General features: G+C 42.3%; 1 protein-coding gene across 2 annotated transcripts in view; it reads right to left on the bottom strand.

Annotated features, from left to right (window-relative positions):
- Nucleotides 1-1,077: 1,077 nt before the first annotated feature.
- Nucleotides 1,078-23,284, bottom strand: part of DUSP16 (dual specificity phosphatase 16) — a 93,232-nt gene continuing 71,025 nt past the window's right edge. For both annotated transcript variants that reach the window (XM_028143946.2, XM_054719265.1), the window contains exons 5-8: nucleotides 17,541-17,704; nucleotides 12,777-12,936; nucleotides 7,776-7,899; nucleotides 1,078-5,250 (exon numbers count right to left, since the gene is read on the bottom strand). In XM_028143946.2, coding sequence (XP_027999747.1) covers nucleotides 4,074-5,250; nucleotides 7,776-7,899; nucleotides 12,777-12,936; nucleotides 17,541-17,704 — 1,625 coding nt within the window. In that variant the 3' untranslated portion in view covers nucleotides 1,078-4,073. The remainder of the gene's footprint in view (nucleotides 5,251-7,775; nucleotides 7,900-12,776; nucleotides 12,937-17,540; nucleotides 17,705-23,284) is intronic.

Genomic DNA, 23,284 nt, shown 5'->3' with positions numbered 1-23,284 from the left:
GGTCGTGGCATTAGGAAGGTTGAGAACCACTGCTTTAAAGAGATAACCAGCATAATTATGCTGTACAGGATGAATGGGCCCCACAGAATGCGGGAAACAACTTACTTCCCTCTTCCATTTATAGACGCAAGAGAGTAATAGAGAAAAGCACCTAGACAAGTTTTGTTTACTAGACCTGAAACATTCCTCCTTAGTGTCGGAAAAACAACAGCGGACAACAATCACATGGCAGTGAAGGTTTTCAGGGTAAAAAGGTTGTCAACTAGTCCCACTATGCACACCCTACTCCACATCTACACCCGATTTCCCCTTAGGTTAAGGCCTGGTCACATTTTAGTTGTCAGACCCTAACTAGTCCTCCAGCACCAGCCTACTCAGCCCCCCAAACCTGTCTGCATTTAAACTAGTAACTGGCTGACCTTCTGGCCTTCCCAACATCTTTACCTTCTCATCCGAGCCTCTCCCTGAAACACCTGCTCCCCTGCCACCTTCCATCTTGAGGCAGATTTATTCCATACTCCCTTTATGCTTGTCACACACCCACCTCCATTTTTCTGCGAGGTCCTAGCCAGCACAGCTCTTCTAGTCTTCGCTGACCCAATCCAATCCTCCTTTCTTTTACATTTTCTTAAATCGAACTTTAACACAGAAAGCTTTCTCAACCAACTTAAGTGACATCACCTGTAATTCTTAGTCTCATCATTACTCCATCAGCTTGCACTGAAGGTAAATCCAGCGTCATTTACAGGCAGAGGACATTAAGATGTATGTAGCATGTGGCTGGTGTGGCTCAGTGGTTGAGCATCAACCTACGCACCAAGAGGTCTCTGGTTTAATACTCAGTCAGGGCACTTGCCCAGCTTGCGGGCTTGATCCCTCCGTCGATGTTGATGTTTCAGTCTCATTGATGTTTCTATCTCTCTCTCTCTCCCTTCCTCTCTCTAAAATCAAATTTAAATATATATATATATATATCTATATATATATATATATACACACACACACACACACATAGATAGATAGATATAGATATATAGATATAGATATAGATGTACATGGCAAGAATGGAGAACAGATCTTTAATAACTATTCCTCCTCGGTTTTTCCTACAAGTACAGCACCATGTATACACATTAACGTGTACCACAGATGTGTATCTGGCCTTTTTAATCTCTACCCTGGACTTGTTCTGGATGCGATCAGTCAGCAAATACTTACCACGTGCCTTAGGTTTCCATGCTGTAGTGTGCAGCTGGCATAAACGTGAAAGAAGGGAGGCTGGCTGAAAATGCTAATGATCCAGTGTTTCATGTGAATGATAGAGCACCTAATATGTCTGATGACCTCATCACTTTATGTTGAGCTAAATCCTCTTTGACATAAGAGCAGGATAGGTTCTACCACTGCTCCTTTCACAATTTTGACATTGCTGTTCCCACCAAATTTATAGCTGCAAAGAGAGGTCCTTTCTCATATTTATGTATAAACAGGTACCAGTTTTGATTTTATTTCATCGTATTAACACACATGACACATCAACATGAGAAATGCACAATTTAACCATTCAACAGCTTGCCTTACTCCAAAAGAACACTATATTCATATTAAACATTTATACAGTCTTTCCACCTCACTTTACAAATGTCCTGAACCATTTCCCAGCATTTCTCATACAAAGTCTAGTTTTGCTCTTTAAAATCACTGTTCTGTATCATCCTAGTAGATTCCAGGCTTCCCTAGGATCACATGCTGAGGAGAGCCAGCCACCACGTCTTCTGCAGACGCCCATGTAGCTCCAGGACCTGCCTCCCAGGCTGCCCCCTCAGCATGGTAGTCTTGATTCCAAGAACTGATGATTTGACATTAATGATCAAGGACTAAAGGTTGTAGTGTATGACTACATCACAGTCACAGGAAGGAAGGGGGACCATGGTCAAGAGAAATCTCAAATGACAGACAGCAAATTTCTGCCCAGATATCTAAACCAAGTGCCCCAACTCTCCTGAAACATACTTAACATTGGAACTATTGCTTTCATTTTTTAAAAAATGTTCAACAGATGTGACCAAACTCTGAAAGCAGTGAGCTGTTACACATTTGTATGTGTATACATAACACATAAAAAATTACTGTGTAAAACCTTGAGAATGTCTGATTACACCCAAAATGTAAAAGTATAAGAAAAACTAACTCAAGATGATTTAACAGAACTTTTTCAATATGGTAATGCACCCACTCCCTATGCAATTTACTTTCCTGCCTTCATTTTAAACCCATATCATAGCACATTATCTGTGCACAAACAGTCATGTTAATTGTTACGATCAAGTCAGTTTTAAATTGTCCTTCTATGCTGGTTTTAGCAGTCACCATAGGAAACATTAAGTCACATCCTAGTCAAAAGACTGTCCATTTCTCAAACACAGAAAAACCTGAGATATGAGTCAGCAACTAGCTACACTTACAGTAAAGAACAATGATAACACACACACCCTTCCCAAAAAAGCTGCTGACGTGAATTAAGGCTTCAAAGGAGGACCATATTGTAGTTGACAAAAACCTAAGCCAGGACGTTTAAAAGCAGGGATATACTATCACTCGTGTACTTGTCCTAAGCACCTCCTATTTTCAGCTGCCAGGATTGATTCCAGAGTGATTGTAGGTCAAGGACTGCGAAACCACCTTGGTCCCACCCCATTTCTATAGGTCCCTTCTACTAAAGAAATGTTGGGGATATTTTCTGAGAATAGCTTGACTGTGGCTTTCCACTCAGCTCACAAAATTCAACCCCTTCTCACCTCCCTATACGGTTTTATTCTGAACATTCCTTGCTTACTAAAGCCGCTCTCAGCCCGATTAGTAAATCTGAAAGTCTAAGGAAATTATAGAAATACCACCCTTCTCAGGCTGAGAGGGAAAATACCACTGAGAAGCAAGTTTCCTGCTTCTCAGCAACTGTACAAACGTCTTCAGTCTGTCTATAGTTTGTCTCCCTCTTGGCAGTTCCCCTTAAAAGGCCACACGTTCACAGAATGTACCTGTGAAATGGAACGAGTGGAAAACACCTGCTCTGGCTGAGAATCGGAAGGTGCCGCTGCTCTGCTACCAACCCAAGTAAATCCACATCTGGCTTTAGACCAAGTTACTCTTTCCTTCAAGGATTACCAACCCCATTCTGAACGATTCTTAGATTTATAAAGAGGGAGGTAGACTTGGTTAGCCTCCCAACTTAGCTTAAATCATTATGCTGCCAGGTTCCTGGCTGTTGCACTGAATCCTAGGTGGGTACCCTTCTCTTTCTTCATAAAGCTGAGAAGAAGGGAAGAAAATATTAACTACCTCCATCCAGGCCCAACTGGAAATCTGTGCAGTTTGAATTGGTCTGGAAAGTGTGACTAGCTACCTACCTATTCACAATGCCGAGAAGACGGGCTCCCAGACGCGGTAGTGGTGAAAGCCCCGACTTTCTGTCTGAGGTACTGGGTTTGCTCTAAAGGAGATCTTGGCAAGGCCCCTAATGGTCTGAACCGGAGAATGATGCGCGAGTCACTCGGCTGTGCGGTGAGCTTGGATCTGTGGATCAGCTTTGGATGTGATCATTTCTCTTGGATTTACCATTAGGGTCTGTCCCTAGGAGGGTCTACCCACCCGACCCACAAGCTGGCTCAGTCTCAGCGCTAAGGTGCACTACGGAAGGACGGGACAAGGACTAGAACTTGACATCTCTGTAGCACAACATGAAAACGGAAGGGGACTCTGTCCTCCCACACCAAATAGAACGTGACTCGGTAAGAACGAGAGGATGTGCAATTCACTGCATATAACTAACTGCTTTATCTGTCTACGGGGAACGCTAGCGTCTGCCCTTCCACTTTTGTGGAGAGAAATATTAGCTGGTCTCTCAGATGCAGATGTTGAGAACAATTGTGTTGACCCATCTTTTGCTTTTACACCATAGCTCCATTTTCCAAAAATATATATGTATGTACATATATATATTTCAGATTTACAGGGAATATTTTTGCGAACGAGAAAAAAAAAAACTGTCAACAGAGTCACGAGTGTCTTTCTTCTCAGGAGACCTCAATGATTTCCATGCTGCCTGAGAAGCTAGACTGGCTGCCCACTTTCCCCAGTTCCTCCCGCGACCTGTTCTCCGACATGATGCTCTCTCCGAATTCCATCTGGCAGCTTCTGCGCTTAAACTGCTTTTCAAAGGGACTCTCTTCGTGCCAGCTCCGCCGGGAGTCGGCTCTGTCACTCGGCTTCTGCCGCCTGCGCACGGAGCAGACCTGGTCACTGCAGGTGGGCAGCTGGCTGCAGCTGTAGGCAGAGTAACTGGCACTGCCTCCGTAGATGGCTGAGGCTGAGTAGAAGTGAGAGGACTCCGTGGCAAAATACCAGCTATTGGTCAAGGAAGGGGTGGAGGTCTGGGGAGCCAAGATATCGGAGTGCCAGCCCTTGAGGCCCAGCCCAGTGGCAGACTTTGCAAGGTGTTGCTGGCTGGTAGAAAGGCCAAAGAGGAAGTTGGTGTGGTAGTTGTCCTCCATGCTCCCACTTCGATGCAGTGGAGATAAGAAGGACCTTTGGGTGGCACCGCTGTTGCTGGTTCTTACTGAATGCAATCGCTTGCTCTGGCTGTCTGCAGGCCTGGCAGTCTGCGGCTTCTTGGGGATGTTGGCCTCCTCCTTATCTGGGCTGGCTTCTGGAGTCTGCTCCGATACTTCCTCAACTGGAGAGAACTGGCAGAGCTTGCTGGGCCCATCCAGAGTGGCGGAAGGTTTGTAGTAGTCCAGAGTATCTTCTGATGCAGGGAACCCATGCAAGGATGCTGCCACACTGGCTGAGTACGAAACTGACTTGATATCCAGAGAGAAGGAACGCTTGAGCTTATTGCTGTCTTCCAGCTTGTCCGAGGTCAGGTGGAGCCCATTGAGCGCCTGTACCAGGGGGCTGTCCTCCAACAGGGATGGCTGTACACTGGGCACACTGGCAGGAAGCACAGGCTTTTGTCCTGCTGCCTCTGAGGTAGCAGAGCCGGCACAGGGTGGACTGCGGGACGCCTCGCTCCTCTGTGCAGCCTCTGAGGCTACAGGGACAGGCTCACCTGGCTTCTCCCAGTGCAGCAGCTTGAGTTTGCTCTTTGGCCCTGATGCTCCAGTCTGGTTCTTAATCTTCTCCTCATAGTCCAGGAGTTGGCCCAGAAAATTGAAGTTTGGAGATATAGTAGGTCTTTTTTCTTTCACAAATCTATGAAGAGAGGAGAAGAAAAAACACCTTGAATTTTATAACTATACTTTATCTTAAAGAATAGTGAGTAAATGAGGTAGGGAATTATTACACTCACCCTCCCAAATATCTTTGGAAGATGACTGTTTTAATCAGGCAGACACCTCAAGTAGAGAACAGAAGGGCCTCTGCATTGGGGGAACTTTATTTTACAACATGTCCCTGGAGCATGCTAGAAAGGGGGTTTCCAGGTCCCCCAAAGCACTAGTGTTAGCCTCCTTATTTTCAAGGACCCAAGGCTTCCAATTGCAATTGATGAGATGGTTCTTTCCTCACCACTAGGACCCCACGCCCTTGGTGCCACCATCAGAAAGAAGTGCAGTGGAACAGCTACAGTCAAACCTCGGTTCTCAAATGTCTCCAATCTCGAACATTTCGGTTCTCGACCAAGTTGTTCACAGAGAAAATGTCCTGGTTGTCTTAACAAAACTTCAGTTCAGTTCTCAAACTGGCAACCCTTTCATGTTGATACCACCGCATAGCAAAAAGCATCTCAGGTCACAAAGGAGACAATGCCCAAAGATGCTAAACCTTGGATAACATCTAAGCAAATTGTGCTGTGAATATTTTCTTGCTTTGTTTTTGTTGTTTGCTTTCGTTGCTGGCAAATCATTGATTAGCACAATTTTAAAACCTAAAGAGGCCATCAAGAAGGCTGATGTTGCTAAGGGTATGCAAGTGGTCACAAAACAACAATCACAGGCAATTGAAGAGATAGAAAAATTTTGATTTGGATAAACAAAAAGCAGTTAGCTGGTGGGGACGAAGAGGCAATGATCTGTGAAAAAGCCAACATGCTGCATACTGACCTAAAAGACACCCCTGGAACGAGTGCTGAAAGTGATTCGTTTAAGGCCAGTAAGGGTACTTTGATAAACTTAAGAAAAGAAGTGTTTATTTATAGATTAAACAGTACATTAGACATGTACTGTAATAAGAAGGGTTTGTAGGTCTGGAATGGATTAATTCAATTTTTGAACAAATTGCCTTCCGGAACTAATTTAGTTTGAGAACCAAGTTTCCACTGTACTTTCCATCTTCCATTTCCCAATATCATGTCTTCTCAAAATCCCCAAAGTCACTTCCTCAAGACAGTTCACATTATAAATTAATGACCAAAAAACAAGGCATCAGATGGCCAGAGCACCAAAGCACACATTTCTGAGTTCCATTTCTTTGTTCTCGACATGACAGCTACAGTGAGCACTATGCTAATGCATTGAATCAAGTTAACCGAGCACTATCTCATTCGGTCCTCGAAACCATCCTATGTCAGGTGGGTATAATTATCCCCATCATATAGGTACCTAAAGTCCTTAGGTGACTTGCCTAAATTACAGAGCTATTAAGTAATGGCACTGGCATTCAAAACCAGGTCTAAGGTCACCACCATGTTAAAGAAGAGTCATCGAGGGATCAAAACTAGTAATAACTCTTATGTTTCATTGTGGAAATAAATACTCTTAAAAGACAGTAGATAAACTCTTTAGTGGCCCCTGGCCCTCATGGACATTCCTCAGAACACGCGGCAGTGAAATTACACTGAAATTTTATATTTGAATAAGGAAAGAGAAAAAACAAACTCCTTGGAAATCAAGTAACCTACACCAAATTAACAAAGCCAGAAATAACTGACTCAACTGTAACAAGTATAAATGTAGAGACGTCATAATAACACTTTGTACATGATGTAAGGGTGCCTTTTCTTCTGGCGTCTGCATGGCGCAGGAGGAACTGAGGGAGGAAAGCCTGAATGAAGGGTGAGGAGCTACTGCAGACAAATGGAGGACCCAGTTCCTCCATCTCCTTCCTCAAATGGAAGCTGTTCTCTCTTTTTTCCCAATTTGGGAAGAAAAAAAAAAAGGTCCCCAATAAGACATGTAGAGAACTCAGTCTCCAGTTACTGAAGAAAACCCCAGTCCTCAGTGTGCTAGGGTCACTGCCACCCTCCTTTTGAGAAAAGGGGGAGGGGAAGCCAGGTCAGAATCACACACTGCAAAACCTGGGCGGCTCTAGAATGTGGTGGTGTTACTCAGTGCATGGAGCTGGACAATTCTTAGTCTGACAGTACTGCAGGTATCAGGCTTTTTCCTCACAATGAAGGAGACACAAAGGTTGAAGCAGAGCAGAAATTCTATGAGTAGTCTCCTAGAGCTTCCCTCATATTTAAATGAGAATAAATGATACTTTCCCAATTAGGAAAAGATATAATAAAATTCACATAACAGGACAGAGATCTGTTTGAATTTGTTATAAACATAAAAAGTAGTTGAGGATACATTTGACATATGTTTGGGTAGAATTCATGCTATATTATAAAATTCGTTCTTCTCCAACCTTTGAAAAGATCATTTAAAAATCCAGTCACCAGTAAAGAGTGTAACTAAAATAATCATGATCGGCTTTAGTATGGTTACCCACCCTCAGACCTCTCCATGTTTCAGGGCATATGAAAAGTCAATCACACAGACATGGTCTGTCCTTACCTGTAAGCTTCATCTAAGGACATGTCCATCCTCTTCATGATGTAGGCAATAGCAATGGTGGCAGAGCGAGAGATGCCGGCCAAACAGTGCACCAGGACACAGCCATTAGAGGCTTTTGCTTTCTCTGTAGGAGTCAAATCCAAGAAGGGTTAGTGCTTGTCATCTGACAACTCAAAGTACATCTCATCTATTCATAGATATTTCCTTTCCATAGTCTTTTAAGGAGACAGGGGAAGATAATTTCCCCACCATTACAATGAAGGTCCAACCGTGTTGTTAAATAAGCAATTTGTCCCTAACTCAGGTTGACTGACTTACTCAGTACTTTTCACCATGTATTTTTTACATTTTTTTATTTTAATAACTTTCCAAAGTATAAATACTACATGATGGTTACCTGATTCTACTTGTTTACTGTAGAAAATTTCAGAAATACAGAAAAGCATAAAAAATAACATCCAAAATCTTAAGATTTAGCTAATATATTGTTTTCCTATCTTGTCTGTCACTTCAACCGTTTTTCCAGTTAAGAGATAATAAATTTTTTCCAGTTTTGAGATATAATAAGCATATAACATTATGTTACTTTTAGGTGTATAACATAATTGTTTTATATATGAGATACTAAATTTTTTAGAATAGCTTCATTTCAACCATGTACCATATGTTACTATTTATATAGCAGGGAGGCAGAGACAGACTTAATCATAACAGTATCACATCACAACATAAAAAGAAGCCAAATCAAGCTACTTTTAAAATGCTGACTCATGCCCTACCTGGTTTGGCTCAGTGGATAGAGCATAGGCCCATGGACTGAAGGGTCCGGGGTTCATTTCTGGTCCAGGGCATGTACCTTTGGTTGCAGGCTTAGCATGTGCAGGAGGCAACCAATCAATGTCTCTCTCTCACATCGATGTTTCTCTCTCTGTGTCTCTCCATCTCCCCTTCACTCTCTAAAAATCAATGGAAAAATTTCCTCGGGTGAGGATTAAAATGAATGAATGAATGAATGAATAAAATGCTGACTCGTGGAACCTATAGTATCCCTATTTTTTGTTAGGAGACTTTTCTATATGTCATGAAGTCACTCAACTTTATTTCCTGAATTTAAGAGGAAAGAAAATCAAAATATACTATAAATTAGGTTTGGTAAGTCACTTTAGTAAGGACCAAGATAACTGTTATCCCTTCCTTGATATTCAGGAGTTACTGTATGATTACATCATCTTAACTCCCCATGCCATGGTAGAAGGATGTAAGGGTGCCTTTTCTTCTGGAGTCTGCATGGCGCAGGAAGAACTTAGGGAGGAAAGCCTGAATGAAGGGTGAGGAGGACCAAGAACCAAGTCAATTCACCAAACAGTGCTGCCATCTCTCACTGTTGAGGAGATTTAACAGCTTTCTTGTGGGAGTGGATGAAGTAATTCCACACAGCCTGGAGGCAACTAATATTGTAACTAGTATGGTGACTGCCTCAATTCTTAACAATTACCTGTGTGTTACCATGAGCTGCTGCCATGCAGCTAAGTACTTCCCTTTTCATTTTTGTTTTAGTTGATACTACTACCAAACCTTATATTAAAATTCTTGTAATTAACAGATATCCAAGGAATCTGCTCTGGCAGCTGAATAATTAAAGGCTATTCCAATCTTATTACCTCTGTTATATTACAAATTTCTATTGTATAATTAATTATTCATTATGTACAAAACACCACAGGGCTTTTGAATAGTATATGAACAATCAAGCAGCTTCCCTTTAGATAGGGAAATCAAATATAATAAACTAACACAAAGCAACACTGCAACAAATACATACTATCTACAATAATAAAAGCATAATATGCTAATTAGACCGACGATCTTCCAGAAGAAGCTGGGGCTGTGAGGGAAGCCCGGGTCCCAGTGCCAGAGGAAAGTCGGTGCTGGCAGCCAGGGGAAGGAAGGCCTACTCTTGCACGAATTTCGTGCATTGGGCCTCTAGTGTAACATAATATTATACAAAACCAGGTACACAGAGTCCCATGCCTTACTGGACCAACACAGCTCTCCCTTCTCTCAGCTGTACAGTATTTAGCCTATACTGCTCTTAGTGCTTCCCCTTTGCCTTGGCTGCTAAGAAGCTCAAAGCTAAGGTTTTCACTTTATTTCAATAGGTAACTGTGATTCAGGTTTTATTGTGCCTTTCCTAGTTTCCCCTTTTGTCCCATTTTAATGTGTGTGAATATGTGTCTTTTGATCTCAAACTCTTACTGTAAGCTGCTTCAAATTCTTTTTAGAGTCCTGGCCAGTGTGGCTCAGGTGGTTGGAGCATCATCCCATACACCAAAAGGTGGCGGATTCAATTCCCAGTCAGGGCATATACCCAGGTTGAGGGTTCGATCCCCAGTTGGGGCGTGTGTGGGAGGCAACTGATGTTTCCTTCTCACATCGGTGTCTGTTTGTCTCTTTCCCTCCTCCCTTGCTCTAAAATCAATTTTTAAAAACTACTTTAAAAAATTCTTATAGGAAGTAGGCTAGGTTTAAATTTTTTATGTGGTCAGTATTCTCTAATTATTTTAAATAATTATCTCAAAACTACATTATAAGAACCTAGAAGAGTCTTGCTTCTCAAATTACCCTCAGAGGATTTAACACTGGTCACATGGTAAATACTGTCTGGCTGGCTGACTGATACATATTTAAAAAAGCAATCTTCAGAAAAAAATTGAACAAGGTTAGAAAAAAACAATCATGATAACAGATGTGTAAAAGAGGTTATAGGTTTCCTTTTCTCTGTATTACAAATATTCTGCATTTCCCTTACACTGTTTTTACAATTGTAACTTTTTTGATGATGTACTTTAAAAATCTAATTAAAAAGTGATTATACTGGAGTGGGGTTCATTAGAACATATTTTTTGGCAGAAGTGAGTCTTAAAGCAAAGGAAGTAACATGCACAGAGCTGGCAGAGAGAAGGGAAATGTATGTAAGAAAGCTCTGTGGGGGCAGACTGCTCAGAAGACAGTCTGTCGTGGCTGATGCTGGTGAGCGGTGCAGGAAGTAAGGGGGTTTCAGAGGTGGGGAGCAGGTGCTGGACGGTCTGGGGATATCTGGCTAAGGACTCGTGGGCAATTAAGGAGCCTCTGTGGTTTCCTGAATGAGGAACAAGTAGGCATGATGGTGCAAACTGGGAATTTAAAAAGTAGGTTACCACCACAGCACTTCAGGGGTAAAATCTAGGTTAAAAAGGGCGAGAAAGTAACAGCTGTAAAGGGTGAGGGGGAACCTGGGAGGACATCAAGTTCCAAAGGTTAACACGAAGGCAGTAATTACTGATTACAGAGTACAGATCTAAGGGGGGGGGGGGAACTCATAACTTTAAAAACAGCTAATTCCAGAACGGGGCTGGAGAGTTTGCCCTGAATGACTGGGTGCTACAAATAAATCACATTATGTGTGTGTGTATTTAACCAACTTGGAACATGCTGAAGTTCCTTTTATATGAATTAAAAGTGGCAGGATGACACCAATATCTCCCATGAAAGAAAATAAGTTGAGGACAAAGTTCTTCATATTCTCTTTTCCATTAACCCTCCTAAAGCTTAGACATTGTCACGATTTAACAGATTAAGGCTCTCTCACATAGGTTCTGAAATTTTATTTTTAGCTGAAATCAGAGCTAAACGTCTCTGGACCAGTGTGATAGGCAATGAGCACGTTAACCATAATTGTTATCTTTTAAAAAGGCAAAAATTACATGATATGCTGAATATTTCCTAGAAGTACAATAGGAGGGATTAATTTGGGAGTTTTGTGATTATTTTAAGGTGAAATAGCTAAGCCATTTATCTTAAGATGTTTCACAGATTTATCCTAACTAAAGATGAAAAACTCTTGGCAATCTAAAATCTTGAAAAAAAGAGGACTCTTTCAGAATTACCCAAAGTTCTTAAAATTTTCTCTTACAGAGAAAGCATATAGAGTGAGAGGCTTAATTTACATAATTTCACTTTTTAAAAGTTCTTTTTTTAAAAATTACAATAACCAATTCCGAGTATTTAATTGTGGATTAGAGTACTCAAATGTAAGGGGCCTTGAGTGGGGGGTGAGGGTGGGGGGACAACAGAAGTTCCTCATCGGGAACATCAAGAGTCAGCCCTGTCGTGCTGTTCAAGAGCTAGCAGCGCTTCTCCTCTGTTCGCCGCTCCTCGAGGACCACACTGCGGACAATCACCAGCAGACTTGATCCTGCAGCACAAAATGACACAACAGCACCTCAAGCTACAAGTCGGGTTGGGGGGAAGGGTGGCTCCAGGACTAACCATGTGGGACAGATGAGATCCTGTCACTGTTAACACCAAAGAAATGAGCAGCAGCAGTGTGTGCGTGTGTGTGTGTGTGCGTGTGTGTGTGTATGTGTGTGTGTGTGTGTGTGCGTGCGCGCGCGCGTGTGTGTGTGTGTGCGTGCGTGCGTGTGTGTGTGTGTGTGTGTGTGTGTGTGTGTGCTGGAATTTTATTAGATCCAATACTATTGAAATTATTGGCACACGGACTGAGGCATAGAAATCTTGTGACATAAAGACTTTAAATATAATGGATTTGTTTTCACAGGATTATACTTTTCTCCGGGAAAAATACAGCAGCAAGGCAAAACCAGTTTAAGGAAAGTCACCAGTTTCCAACAGTATTTTATAGTTTTGGAAAAAGTGGTAAGAAATGTAGCCCCGAAAGTTTAACTGATTTTAAAACTCTTGCATACACAATCACAGTCCTATCCAGCTAAACCGTGGTAGTGCTGTTAGCTAGAATGTCAGAAGGCCAGACCCTTGGGGAGAGATGGCACACACGTCACCTTGGCCACTGAATGAGACAAGCAGCGTCGTGTTGTTTTCAGACCTTTGAAATCTCTGAAATAGGCTTCTTTTCTCTAAAGGAACAAAGGGGGTAGGCGGAGGGGGTACACCTATACATGAGACGATAATCCAAAAGACTGTAATATGACTTGAGCTACTTACCAATGAAATCTACAGATCTGTCCAACCAGGGCAAAATTTTCTCACAAAAGCTATCATTCACAGGCACACGCAGGAAGTGAGAGTCGGGGATGAAGTCAGGCTTTGGGCAGGTATTGCTGGCGTTTAACACATAACTAATCCCATTCTGTTGCATCAGCTCCTACGGAGGGAAAGAGCAATTAAAACGACTAATAACATACTAACACACTCCTTTTGAAAGAGTAAAGTTTAACCAAGGATAAAAATTACTAGTTTCCTTGAAATAATCAAAGTTCATTCAATACTAGTTTCCTAGAAACTGGTCAGAGTTCATTCAATAGGTAAAATCCAAAAACCCGGTGACATTTATAAAAAAGACTTAAGTTAAAACCCGAATTTTTTTAAGGGCAAAAATGGCTGTTTAAAATAGTATGCTTGAAAGTCATACATCATTAACACAGTCAACTCTCAATTACTTTGTTACTAGAGAGACAACTAGAACAAAGAATATAAAACCACAAGTTTACTATGACTTTAGAATGCATGTACATACAAGAAGAGTATTTTCTTCCCAAACTGAACATGCTTGTTGTTCTAGATCTAGGACAGTTCTAGGCGGTCTTCTCACTCTAAATATTCATTTTAAAGGCTGAATCTATTTCCAAAAATTTAATTATCAACTCTACATCCTGATGATTCTTAAATTTCTCTTCAATTTCTAATCCATATTTCCAACTCTCTACTTGATATCTCTATTTGATATTCCTCAGGCCCTTCAAACTCAAAATGTCACAAGCTCAACACATTATCTTTCTCCCTTCTCTGCCAACCAGGCGGTCCCCTGCTGAGGGCATCAGGTGGAGATGTCAGTGCTTCTCTAAAGTCAGCTCAAGTTTTGCTGAAGTTTCACATAACTATTCACTAACCTGCTTGCTCCCCTGATCATTCTTATATGCATACTAGAGGCCTGGTGCATGAATCATGCACTGGAGTGGGGGGTCCCTCAGCCCAGCCTGCCCCCTCTCACAGTCCGGGAGCCCTCAGGGGTGGGAGGCAACCCAGTGATAAGGGGAAGGTGACGCCCCCATCACACCTCTGTTGCTGCCACTGCTGGCAGCGCAAGCCTCCGCCGGCCCAGGTTACCTGAGCCTGGGGGCTGAGAGCGGGTCCGGCCGGCCGCACCGTGTGCCTGCTGCCCCCTGGCTGGGCTGAAAGGACTGTGGGACTCCGGCGCCTGCCACACAGGTCTTATCTAACCAATTTTCACACTGTGGTGTTCTACACATAGTAGACACTGAATAAATGCTGTGTATTTACCGAAAATTTTAATGACCTTTGTCTTCCTAGGTCATACGGAAACCTGAAAGCAGCATCTGGCTATACTGTGTCTGGGGTATTGCCTAACCCAGTGGTCGGCAAACTGCGGCTCGCGAGCCACATGCGGCTCGCGAGCCGCGGTTTGCCCCTCTGTTGAATAATGAGTTTGCTGACCACTGGCCTAACCCTTATACTAGTAAGAGAACAAGAGAGAAAGCAGCAGGAGTCCTTGTGGCAGGCAGAACAGTAAGGTAGCATAGCAACCCCCGTTTTGCTTGGTGAAGGACTGAAAGCAGAAGCTGCACAAAGAATGCTGGCAGCACACTGCTTAGAACTCAAAATAGGCAATTCCGTCACACATTATGTAGTTAAGTGAGAAGCAAATTTCTCTATTTGAAATTTTCAGTGATAAGGGAGAGACGTGAACAAGAACTTCTGTCCTTTACATAGTAACTAGAGATTCTTGCTCAAATCCCACTCAGTTCTGAGTGGGCATCAGCAAACTACTTTCAATACAATAAGCTATTCCTGGTCCAACTCTAGTACAAAGACTAGAGGATAAAGAACATACTGTAAGAAACAAAAGTACAGTTGTGAGGGAAAAAGGAAAATAAAAGTATTCTTTTTGCTACCAATGACTTCTTATGGCCTTCTACACAAGAGCCATGTCTTTGAGACTTAAGTAAAAATTAATACACGCTGAGAGCACTGGCCTGCACAGGCCAGCAGGACAGCCACAAACCCCATGTTTGTGGCTCGTCCACACTGAGATGTGCAGTAACTAACTACAAAATACGCACTTGATTTTATAGACTTAGTACAAAATATATAAAGCATTTCAGTAACTCCTATATTGATTACATGTTAAAATAATATTCTAAATATGTTGTGATAAATAAAATGTTTAAAATTAACTTCACCTGCTTCCTTTTACTTTTTTAATAAAGCTATTGGAAATTCTTAAGTTATGTATGTGTCTTGCATCACACTTCTCTTGGGCAATGCTGGTATAAAATATATGGAAAACGCAGAGAAAGAGAATCTCAGTTGTGATTCAATAGACTGTTAAGATTTGTCAGTCCTTCGTAGCAGCCTATTATAGAAAGTTCCATTTTCCAGAAGATGGGTACTTCTGATGTTCTATAAACACAGGACTTAAAGCCAGAGTAGCTTGGGTTTGAATTTGATCTCTGCCACTGACCAGCTTTAAAGCCAATGACTCCCTAGCCACAAAATCTTGGGTACAAGGCCTACCTACCTCCTAATGCTATTAGGGGGATTAAGCACAATCATATAAAGAGCCTAGCATTTTAAATGGTAAATAACCCTCCCAACAAAATTTCTATGACATGGTTTTTTAAAAACCATGTCACTTTAAAAAAAAAAAAAAAAAGACTGATAAAATTAGTGGCCTTACGGGTGCTGATTTTAAAGACTTCGGTTTCTAAATTTTAATCAAAAGGAATGTACTATTAGTAAAGATTATAAAATCTTTATCTTTGAAGAACTTCAAGAAGCATATTATTTCTCCTGGAAAGTTTAAGTCAGAGAGTTGAGAAGGAAGATCAGAGGCCAATCTGGTTCTAAAACTCATCATAGGGAATTCATTTGACATTTGTGGAATATCAACTTCCTCATTTATCGAATGGAGGAGGATGACTAGATGATCTCTGAAATCCCCTTCAGCACCAAGACTCTTCTCAACAATGAACCTGGAAGTTAGATACAAACCTCTATGCACCACTTTCAAAGCGGGCCAGCCTACCAGTGCATTCTTCCTTCTCACCACTCCCTAGTCACGTGTTTTAATAAAGCAGCTTTCTGACGGTATTCCATGCTCCCTGCCCCAACTGTTTCACCCAGGAACTTCCTATGACCACTTCCTCTCAATGGATCTAAACACATGTAGAAGCCAGTGAAAATGAGGAAACTGTTGCCCTGTCCTCTACTACAGTTTAACTGTTCTCACGTTGGGGGCACTCACGTAGTTGTTAACTAACTCATTTGTTAAACCCAGAAAAGGTATGTAGAAAAACAATGTGACATTCAATCTAGGGTCAAAGATAACGAAAATTATCTGTAACACAATGATTTGTGAAATTACCTGCTAGTTGATTGGTTGCATTTCACCGGGGTAATTGTGGACAGGGTCCCTAACTAGAAATTTCATATTCATTTATTTTCTGATCTGAGACTTTAAATAAAGCATCTCCTATTTTGCCCTAGGGAGGCATGTGACTTTAGGAAATTAATTTTGCTTTCTGTGACATAGTTTGCTTATCTCTAAAAGAGAATTAATAAGCATCACATGCTCAAAGGCACTGTGACCTCACCAGAAAGGCTCAGTATAAGCATCAACTATCAAATTTCAAACAGGCAGATCTCACAGTCAGAGCTGACAGAGTAACAACAGTGTCGAGGTAAAATTTTAAAGAGGCAGGAGTTTTGAGAATAAGAAAAGGAAAAAACAAAAACGGAACGCCTCCTGGCTGCCCAATGACGGTACTTTTCCTCCTGGAAAGCCTGGCTTTCCCCTGGTTAATGTAAGCCAATGTGGACGCTGCTTTTACAGGCGGCCCGATTCTTTCAGTTCCTCAAGGAGGAAACGTTAAGGTTCCGCCTTCATATAGCAAAGCAGCACTTGAAAATCGCCAACAGCTGAATGAATATCTTTGCTTTTTCACCTAGAGGTGATGTAAATTAGAGGTTTTAGAGAAAAACCACTTTTCTGGGCACTCAGAGCAGTGTGTTCTACCACTGCCAGTTCAGAGGACATAAGCTGTGGGGCAGACCCATTTTCTACTACAGTTATGCTTGTAGCATTATATACAACAGCCTCAACAACGTGGTTCCTCGGTTGGGCACACCTTGTTCAGTACAGCCCACGTCCTTTCCAGCAAGAAACCATGCGGTTCCCTCTGCTTTCTCAACCAAACTGCTCCAATGAGCATCAGACAGTGCAGCCTGCAGTGCCCCCTTCTCCCTGTCCTTGCCATCGCTTTACCACATCCCCTGCCCCTCCAGCCAGGGATCACCATGATGTCCTTCCCTAACCCAAGCCCACCCCGAGTCCCTTTCTAGTGTGCTGCACAGTAAGTACACACATTTCTGAATGTGACTTTAGGAAGTACTAGCCTTCCTGAGTGTGTCCAATTGTTAAAAAAGAAAAATGAATACACTAAGAAAATAAGGCTAAACTTCTGAAAAATCCTGTCCTATTCCAGGTCTCTTTGACCTATGAGGAAGAAACAAATAAGACAACAGTTTGGGTTTGCTATGGCAATCGTTAACATCGAACAAAACAGCACTCCAAAAGATGATGTGAGCACTCGCCAGGCGTCACCCTGAGAAGGGTGTACTTCCTTCCTGGAAGCCAGGTGTGTCTGACACCGCAGCGAATGGGCAATCGCTGTTTCTCCAGCTGCTAACAATAAACTCTGCAATGAAGGGCATTTTCAAAGCACCCACCTTGTTGAGGACATCTCGCTGGCAGCCAAGATAAAGATTGGGAAGAATTCTGGTTGGCCCAATGTTGGCAACCGGTAAGCATGGCTGAGAAATGCAGGTAGGAACTAGAGTGGATTTTCCTTCACAGAGGCCAGGGAAACAACGGGAGAACTCAGCAAACCCACCTAAGGATAAACAGTATAAAATTATGCCATGCACAAAATCAAATGTGTACAAATGAAACTAATACAAAGTAATACTAAATGTAAACTGTAATTAAAAAATAAAAAAGGAGAAAATATTAGGAAAAATGTGTCTATTTTTATCTTGTCATTTCTGACTTCAAATCTTATGTTTTATAACTTTCATAATATGTAAGTAAAATAGTCAATGTATGTAATTTATAAACAAGTAAATTTTTAAAAAAGAAAGAAAAATTAAATCCCATCGATGCAAATGGAAACACTCGCACCTATTCCAGTCTGCATGCTGACTGCTGGGTCTGACACACAATCCAGCACCACGTCTCAGCTTGTGGGGCCACAGCAGGGATACGCAAGCCTCGAAGGCACTCAGGATGCCTCTTCTCTTCCTCACGCTCTCCACTTGCACATATCTGGCAACATTTGCTCCCTGCTCCCCATCCCCGTGCAAATGCTTTTTGTGCAATGTAAAGAGTATTTAAGGAAAGTAGCAAGTAACCAAGGCAAGACCATTATTCACAGAAACAAAAAGGGGATATAAAAAATGTGAACTGGGGCCATATGACATTTCTTCAAAATTTAACTAATCAAGTTAAAAATTCTTTCTGAAATTAAGTTTAAATCTTTCTACTGTACAGGTTTTTTATTGCAAAGGTATCAGAAACATACTCAGCTCTACCCTTACAAATACAGTCTATGTCAAGCCCTTGGGATTCCCTGCGTACTCAGTCAAGGTTCCCATGGTTACCACTGATTCCTGAGGGCTCCTGTTCATTTCGCTGAGCACGATAACGAAGTGCTGACAGACCCTAACTGGTTAGGGTACAGGGGGGTCTCGTGACAAGATTCCCGGACTCAAATGAATTCCTTTTTTCCCTAGTCCTGTTCTTATAATGATCTGCTCCATGACCTTCGTGAAGTCACAATCTTGCCACTTCTTAATGAAGAGAAATGTAGCCATAGGAGGCGCTCTCGCCTCCTCTGGGGAAAGAATGTACAAGGTCTTCACGTATTCTTTGCTATCCAAATCCGAATCCAGGAACCACGTAGATTCTGATAAATTTTCAGATAAGTTTCTTGCTATCCAAACTGTCACTATTAAGTTCAAACTCAGGAACTAAAGATATTTGGATCATAGAAAAGACTTGTATATTTTAACACTTTTTCATTAGAAAACAAATACCATGTTAAGTCTTATTAGGAGACAGGGAAGCCCCACTTTTACCTCTTTGATCAAGCCTTAAGACCTTAAAATCCCATTAAATATTTATGAGATGCATAAATCCATTTTCTTGAGTCACATTCTATTAGCATTTAGTCCACTTCCAAAAGGCATACAAAATATGCCCTCAAAAACTGCAGAAGTACAGGGAGAGGGAGAGAGTGCCATCCCTCATTATCCCCTGGAGTATGTGCAACTCAAGCATAATTGTGTCTATTGTCTGCGCTGGGTATATGTTCCACAAGGCAGCCAGCTAGGATGGCGGAAATCAGTGACAACTAGCCCCCCTGCAAAATGTAAGAGTGGGTGTGCATTCCTAGCCTCCCTCCCGACTGTCTGGACTATTTTACTCATAGCAGTTTGGTTACCAAAGTTGTTAAGGTAACCTGATGGAAAGAATAAGTGGCTCCACTACAGAAATCCCTAATTTCTTTGTGTGACAGATGAGGCCCTCGGGATCTGAACCTGTACAGTTTCATTTCTTACCATTTGCACCATGACCTCCAGCTACACGAAAGTCATTATTTCACACATTCATGCTCTTCTCTCATCCAGGAATACCACCACCACCGTGCCCCATGCACGCACACAGCATACAAACCACACATACAAGCCCACAATCGTGCAGCAGAAAAAGTAAGAACACAGGCTCTTGTACCCAAGTTCACATTCTAGCTTCACCCCTTTCTAGTTGCCTGATTTGGGCAAGTTATTTAAGCCCCCTGGCTATTAGTCTCCTCATCTGTAAGCAGGGATGATGATGTTACCTACCTTATAGAGTTGTTGAAAGCATTAACTTAGTTAATACATCTAAGTAGCTTTGTGCTTGGCACATAGTAAGCACTCCACAGGTATCAGTAATGGTTGTTTCTATACTAGAGGCCCGGTGCATGAAATTCATGCACGAAGGGGGGGGTCCCTCGGCCTGGCCTGCACCTTCTCCAATCCGGGATCCCTCTCGCAATCTGTAACCACTAGCTCCTAACCGCTCACCTACCTGCCTGCCTGATGCCCCTAACTGCTCCCCTGCCAGCCTGATGGCCCTAACTGCTCTCCCCTCCTGGCCTGATCCCCCTAACTGCTTTTCCCTCCTGGTCTGATGCCCCTAACTGCCTAGCTGCACTCCCCTCCTGGCCTGATCCACCTAACTGCTCTCCCCTCCTGGCCTGATCCACCTAACTGCTCTCCCCTCCTGGCCTGATCCACCTAACTGCCTAACTGCTCCCCACTGCCAGCCTGATCCCCCTAACTGCCTATCTGCTTTCCCTTCCTCTCCATGCCCTTTGGACCCCCGGCGCAGGCATGCTGAGAGCTCTCTGCAGCGGCCCCACCCCCGTCCTGATTGGTCGTTACGTGATGGTGTCCCGGTCAATTTGCATATTCCTCTATTGTTAGTATGGATAGTGATCATTCATTTAGGATCTAGCCTCGTATCCAGGAGGCCTTCCTCCAACCTTTGTCTACAGCTTATTGTTTAGCTTCATCTTGTTAGGATTCACCAGAGACGAAAGGTGAAAAAAGAAAGCAGTGCTTCTAAGGTTACATTTCCCAAAGTGTGCTCCAGAGCACTGGTGTCCTGCAGGAAGTTGACAGACGAGATACTGGTCCAAAAAGTAAGAGAAATACAGCATATCACATGTCCCTGGGAGTGTCACAGCACACATTAGCATATCAAAGGCTCCAAAAAGTAACTCCAAAGAAACTAGTTTAATTTCATTGAACTCAAATAGTTTCCCAAACTTTTTTGATCATGGAATTCCCCCACTCATTTCCCCTCCTAAAATATATAGAATATTAATGGAACTCACACTTAAGGAAACACTATACTGGGGCCACTGCAACTATGAAATAAAGTCAATTAGAATTCCTACACCTACAAGTACAACCTGCATACAATCTCAAAAATAGGGGCCAGCCAATGTTGGCATGTATATGAGTGTCACTGTTTAGGATTTATAATTTTGTTCCTTTTCAACGTAATTGCATAATACATGAGGTTCTCCACCCCAAAGTAGTTCTTATAACAAATATTAGAGTGTCATCATTCTTTACCTAGCTTACCCAGCAAAATAAGTGACACGCACTATCTATATATATAAAAGCCTAAGAGACTGAACAACTGGTCAACCAGTCGCTATCACGCACAATGACCACCAGGAGGCAGACACTCAATGCAGGAGCTGCCCCCTAGTGGTCAGTGTACTCTCACAGCCAACCTCCCACGGCCTCTCCCCCAGGCCAGCCGGCCCCCATCAGCCCCCATCGGGGCTAGCCAGCCAACCTCCCATGGTCCCTCCCCCCAGTGAGATGGTCCTGATCAGCCCGATCGCCGGCCAAGCCGAGTGACCCCCACCCATGCACGAATTCATGCACCAGGCCTCTAGTTTTGATTATAACTTAACTGTAGGAGTTTAAATTTTAACTTCTATTAACTTCTGTGGTTCTAGTGTTTCTCTAAAGAACAGTTTTCTTTCTTTTTTTTTTTTTCTATTCTGGATCCAAACAGTTCAGGGGATGATCTCTCATTTAAATCCAACAAGATAATATTCTAATAAATGGTCTCAGAGAAAAGAGAAAACAGACAATCTAAGGAAACTTGGCTTGAATTCCATTTTAAATGTGTAAGTAATCATACTTATAACTAATGTAAGTAACCAGAGAATTACCGGACATTTACTATGTGACAAGCATTGCTCTAAGCACTTTACAAGTATTTATTCAATCTTTACACCCTATGAGGTAGGTGCTATTATTATGCCCCTTTCACAGATTTTTAAAAAGGTTCAGAAAGACAGCAGATACTAGCTGGCAGAGCTAGGACACGAGCCCCAGCAGTCTGGCTCAAGACTGTACCCTTGATCACTATGCTATATCATTCTCTAAATACTATGGATCAGCCCTCTCTTGGGTGTGGGACAGTCTTGCTGACATCCACAGAGTCCTCCCCTCACACGCCGTGCCCTGTCAGGTCTCCATACCAGGCTAAAAATGGCCTGGGCCTCTCTCAAACAGATGGAAGAGCTTGTTTCCCCAAAGCTGTGTGGTTCAAAAGCTCCAATGACAGAGGAAAGGAGAAGGAGGTCTGACATGACCAGAAACACCAGAGACGCTTTCAGTGCACTTCACAAGAGAGAGCTGAAACATACACTGAGTCTCTGGTTGGTTTAAGAGCACGGTGTGAAGCTGTAGCTACATCTCGATGGCTTTGGGCCACCCTAAGGACAACTTTCAGAGGGGACACACTTCTGAAACATTCATGAACTGAGAGTCCAGGCCCAGCTCCACCATTGGTGAGTACAGTGACCCTAATCACTTTAACTTCACTGAACCTCAAAAGTGAGTGTGGCTTTAGAAAATTCTAAGAGAACAGAAATAAATGAGAGAAAGAAACCCGTAGTCGGACCCCAAACAAAACCCTAAAGGCAAACAAAACAGCAATAACACATTGTTAAACACACTATAAAACAAAAGGAATCCTCTTTTTTACAAATCTTTTCAACTAATCTCCAGCACAAATTGCAACAGCCTTAAAATATTTAACAGAGCATTCACTTAGTGTTCAGTCCGTCTTGAAATGTCCCAAACCACAGCTCCAAGTCACTTGCAGAAAACTCGACCTCAGCCAAAGGGCACATTTTCCCTGATCTTTATCTAGGACAAGGTTCCACTCTGCTGACATCCTCCTTCATTGACAGCTTTTTCCATTCACTGACCTTTCATTCATCGTTGTACTCTAGTGACCCCAGTTTCATTTCATTAATTAACAGCAGATGAGACACTGCCTGGTTTCCCCAAACCCTTGAAAAACTATCTGTGGCCTCATCAGCAACTCAGTTTAGAAATATGTCTAAAATGTCCCACTTCCTCTTACAAACTAAATCTAATAAGAAGAAAAGTCCAACTCGTTTATATAAACTTTTTGTTACAAATGGCTGACACAATAAGGAGTCACCTTATCCACCCCTGTCATAGCTCCAGGCTGTCCCACACACTCCACATGAGTTACATTACAGGAAGACATAACATCAGTTCATTATCCTTCTTTGTTTACTGTGAAAAGCAGTACTGAAACACTGATAAGCTTCTTGAACAAGTTTTAGAAGTTTTTAAAGTTATTTAAGGACTTGATTTGCCATCCAATCTTACCAAATTGTTCCTATCCCTAGATTTTACGATGTTTATCATCTGGGAATGTAGAAAATAAAAAGTCATATGACCCATACATGTGTCCTAAGATAGACCTGAACCTAGGAATGGCTGCAGCTGCTATTCTCCATTATTTTTCCCTGACCTGTGGAGAAACAGGGATGGGGCCTGACAGAGATGTGCACACATGTTCA

This window comes from Eptesicus fuscus, chromosome 7 (genome assembly GCF_027574615.1).
Source record: "Eptesicus fuscus isolate TK198812 chromosome 7, DD_ASM_mEF_20220401, whole genome shotgun sequence".
Classification (NCBI taxonomy): Eukaryota; Metazoa; Chordata; class Mammalia; order Chiroptera; family Vespertilionidae; genus Eptesicus; species Eptesicus fuscus.
Note: the sequence above shows the minus strand (reverse complement) of the source record. Positions and strands in the feature narration are given on the sequence as shown.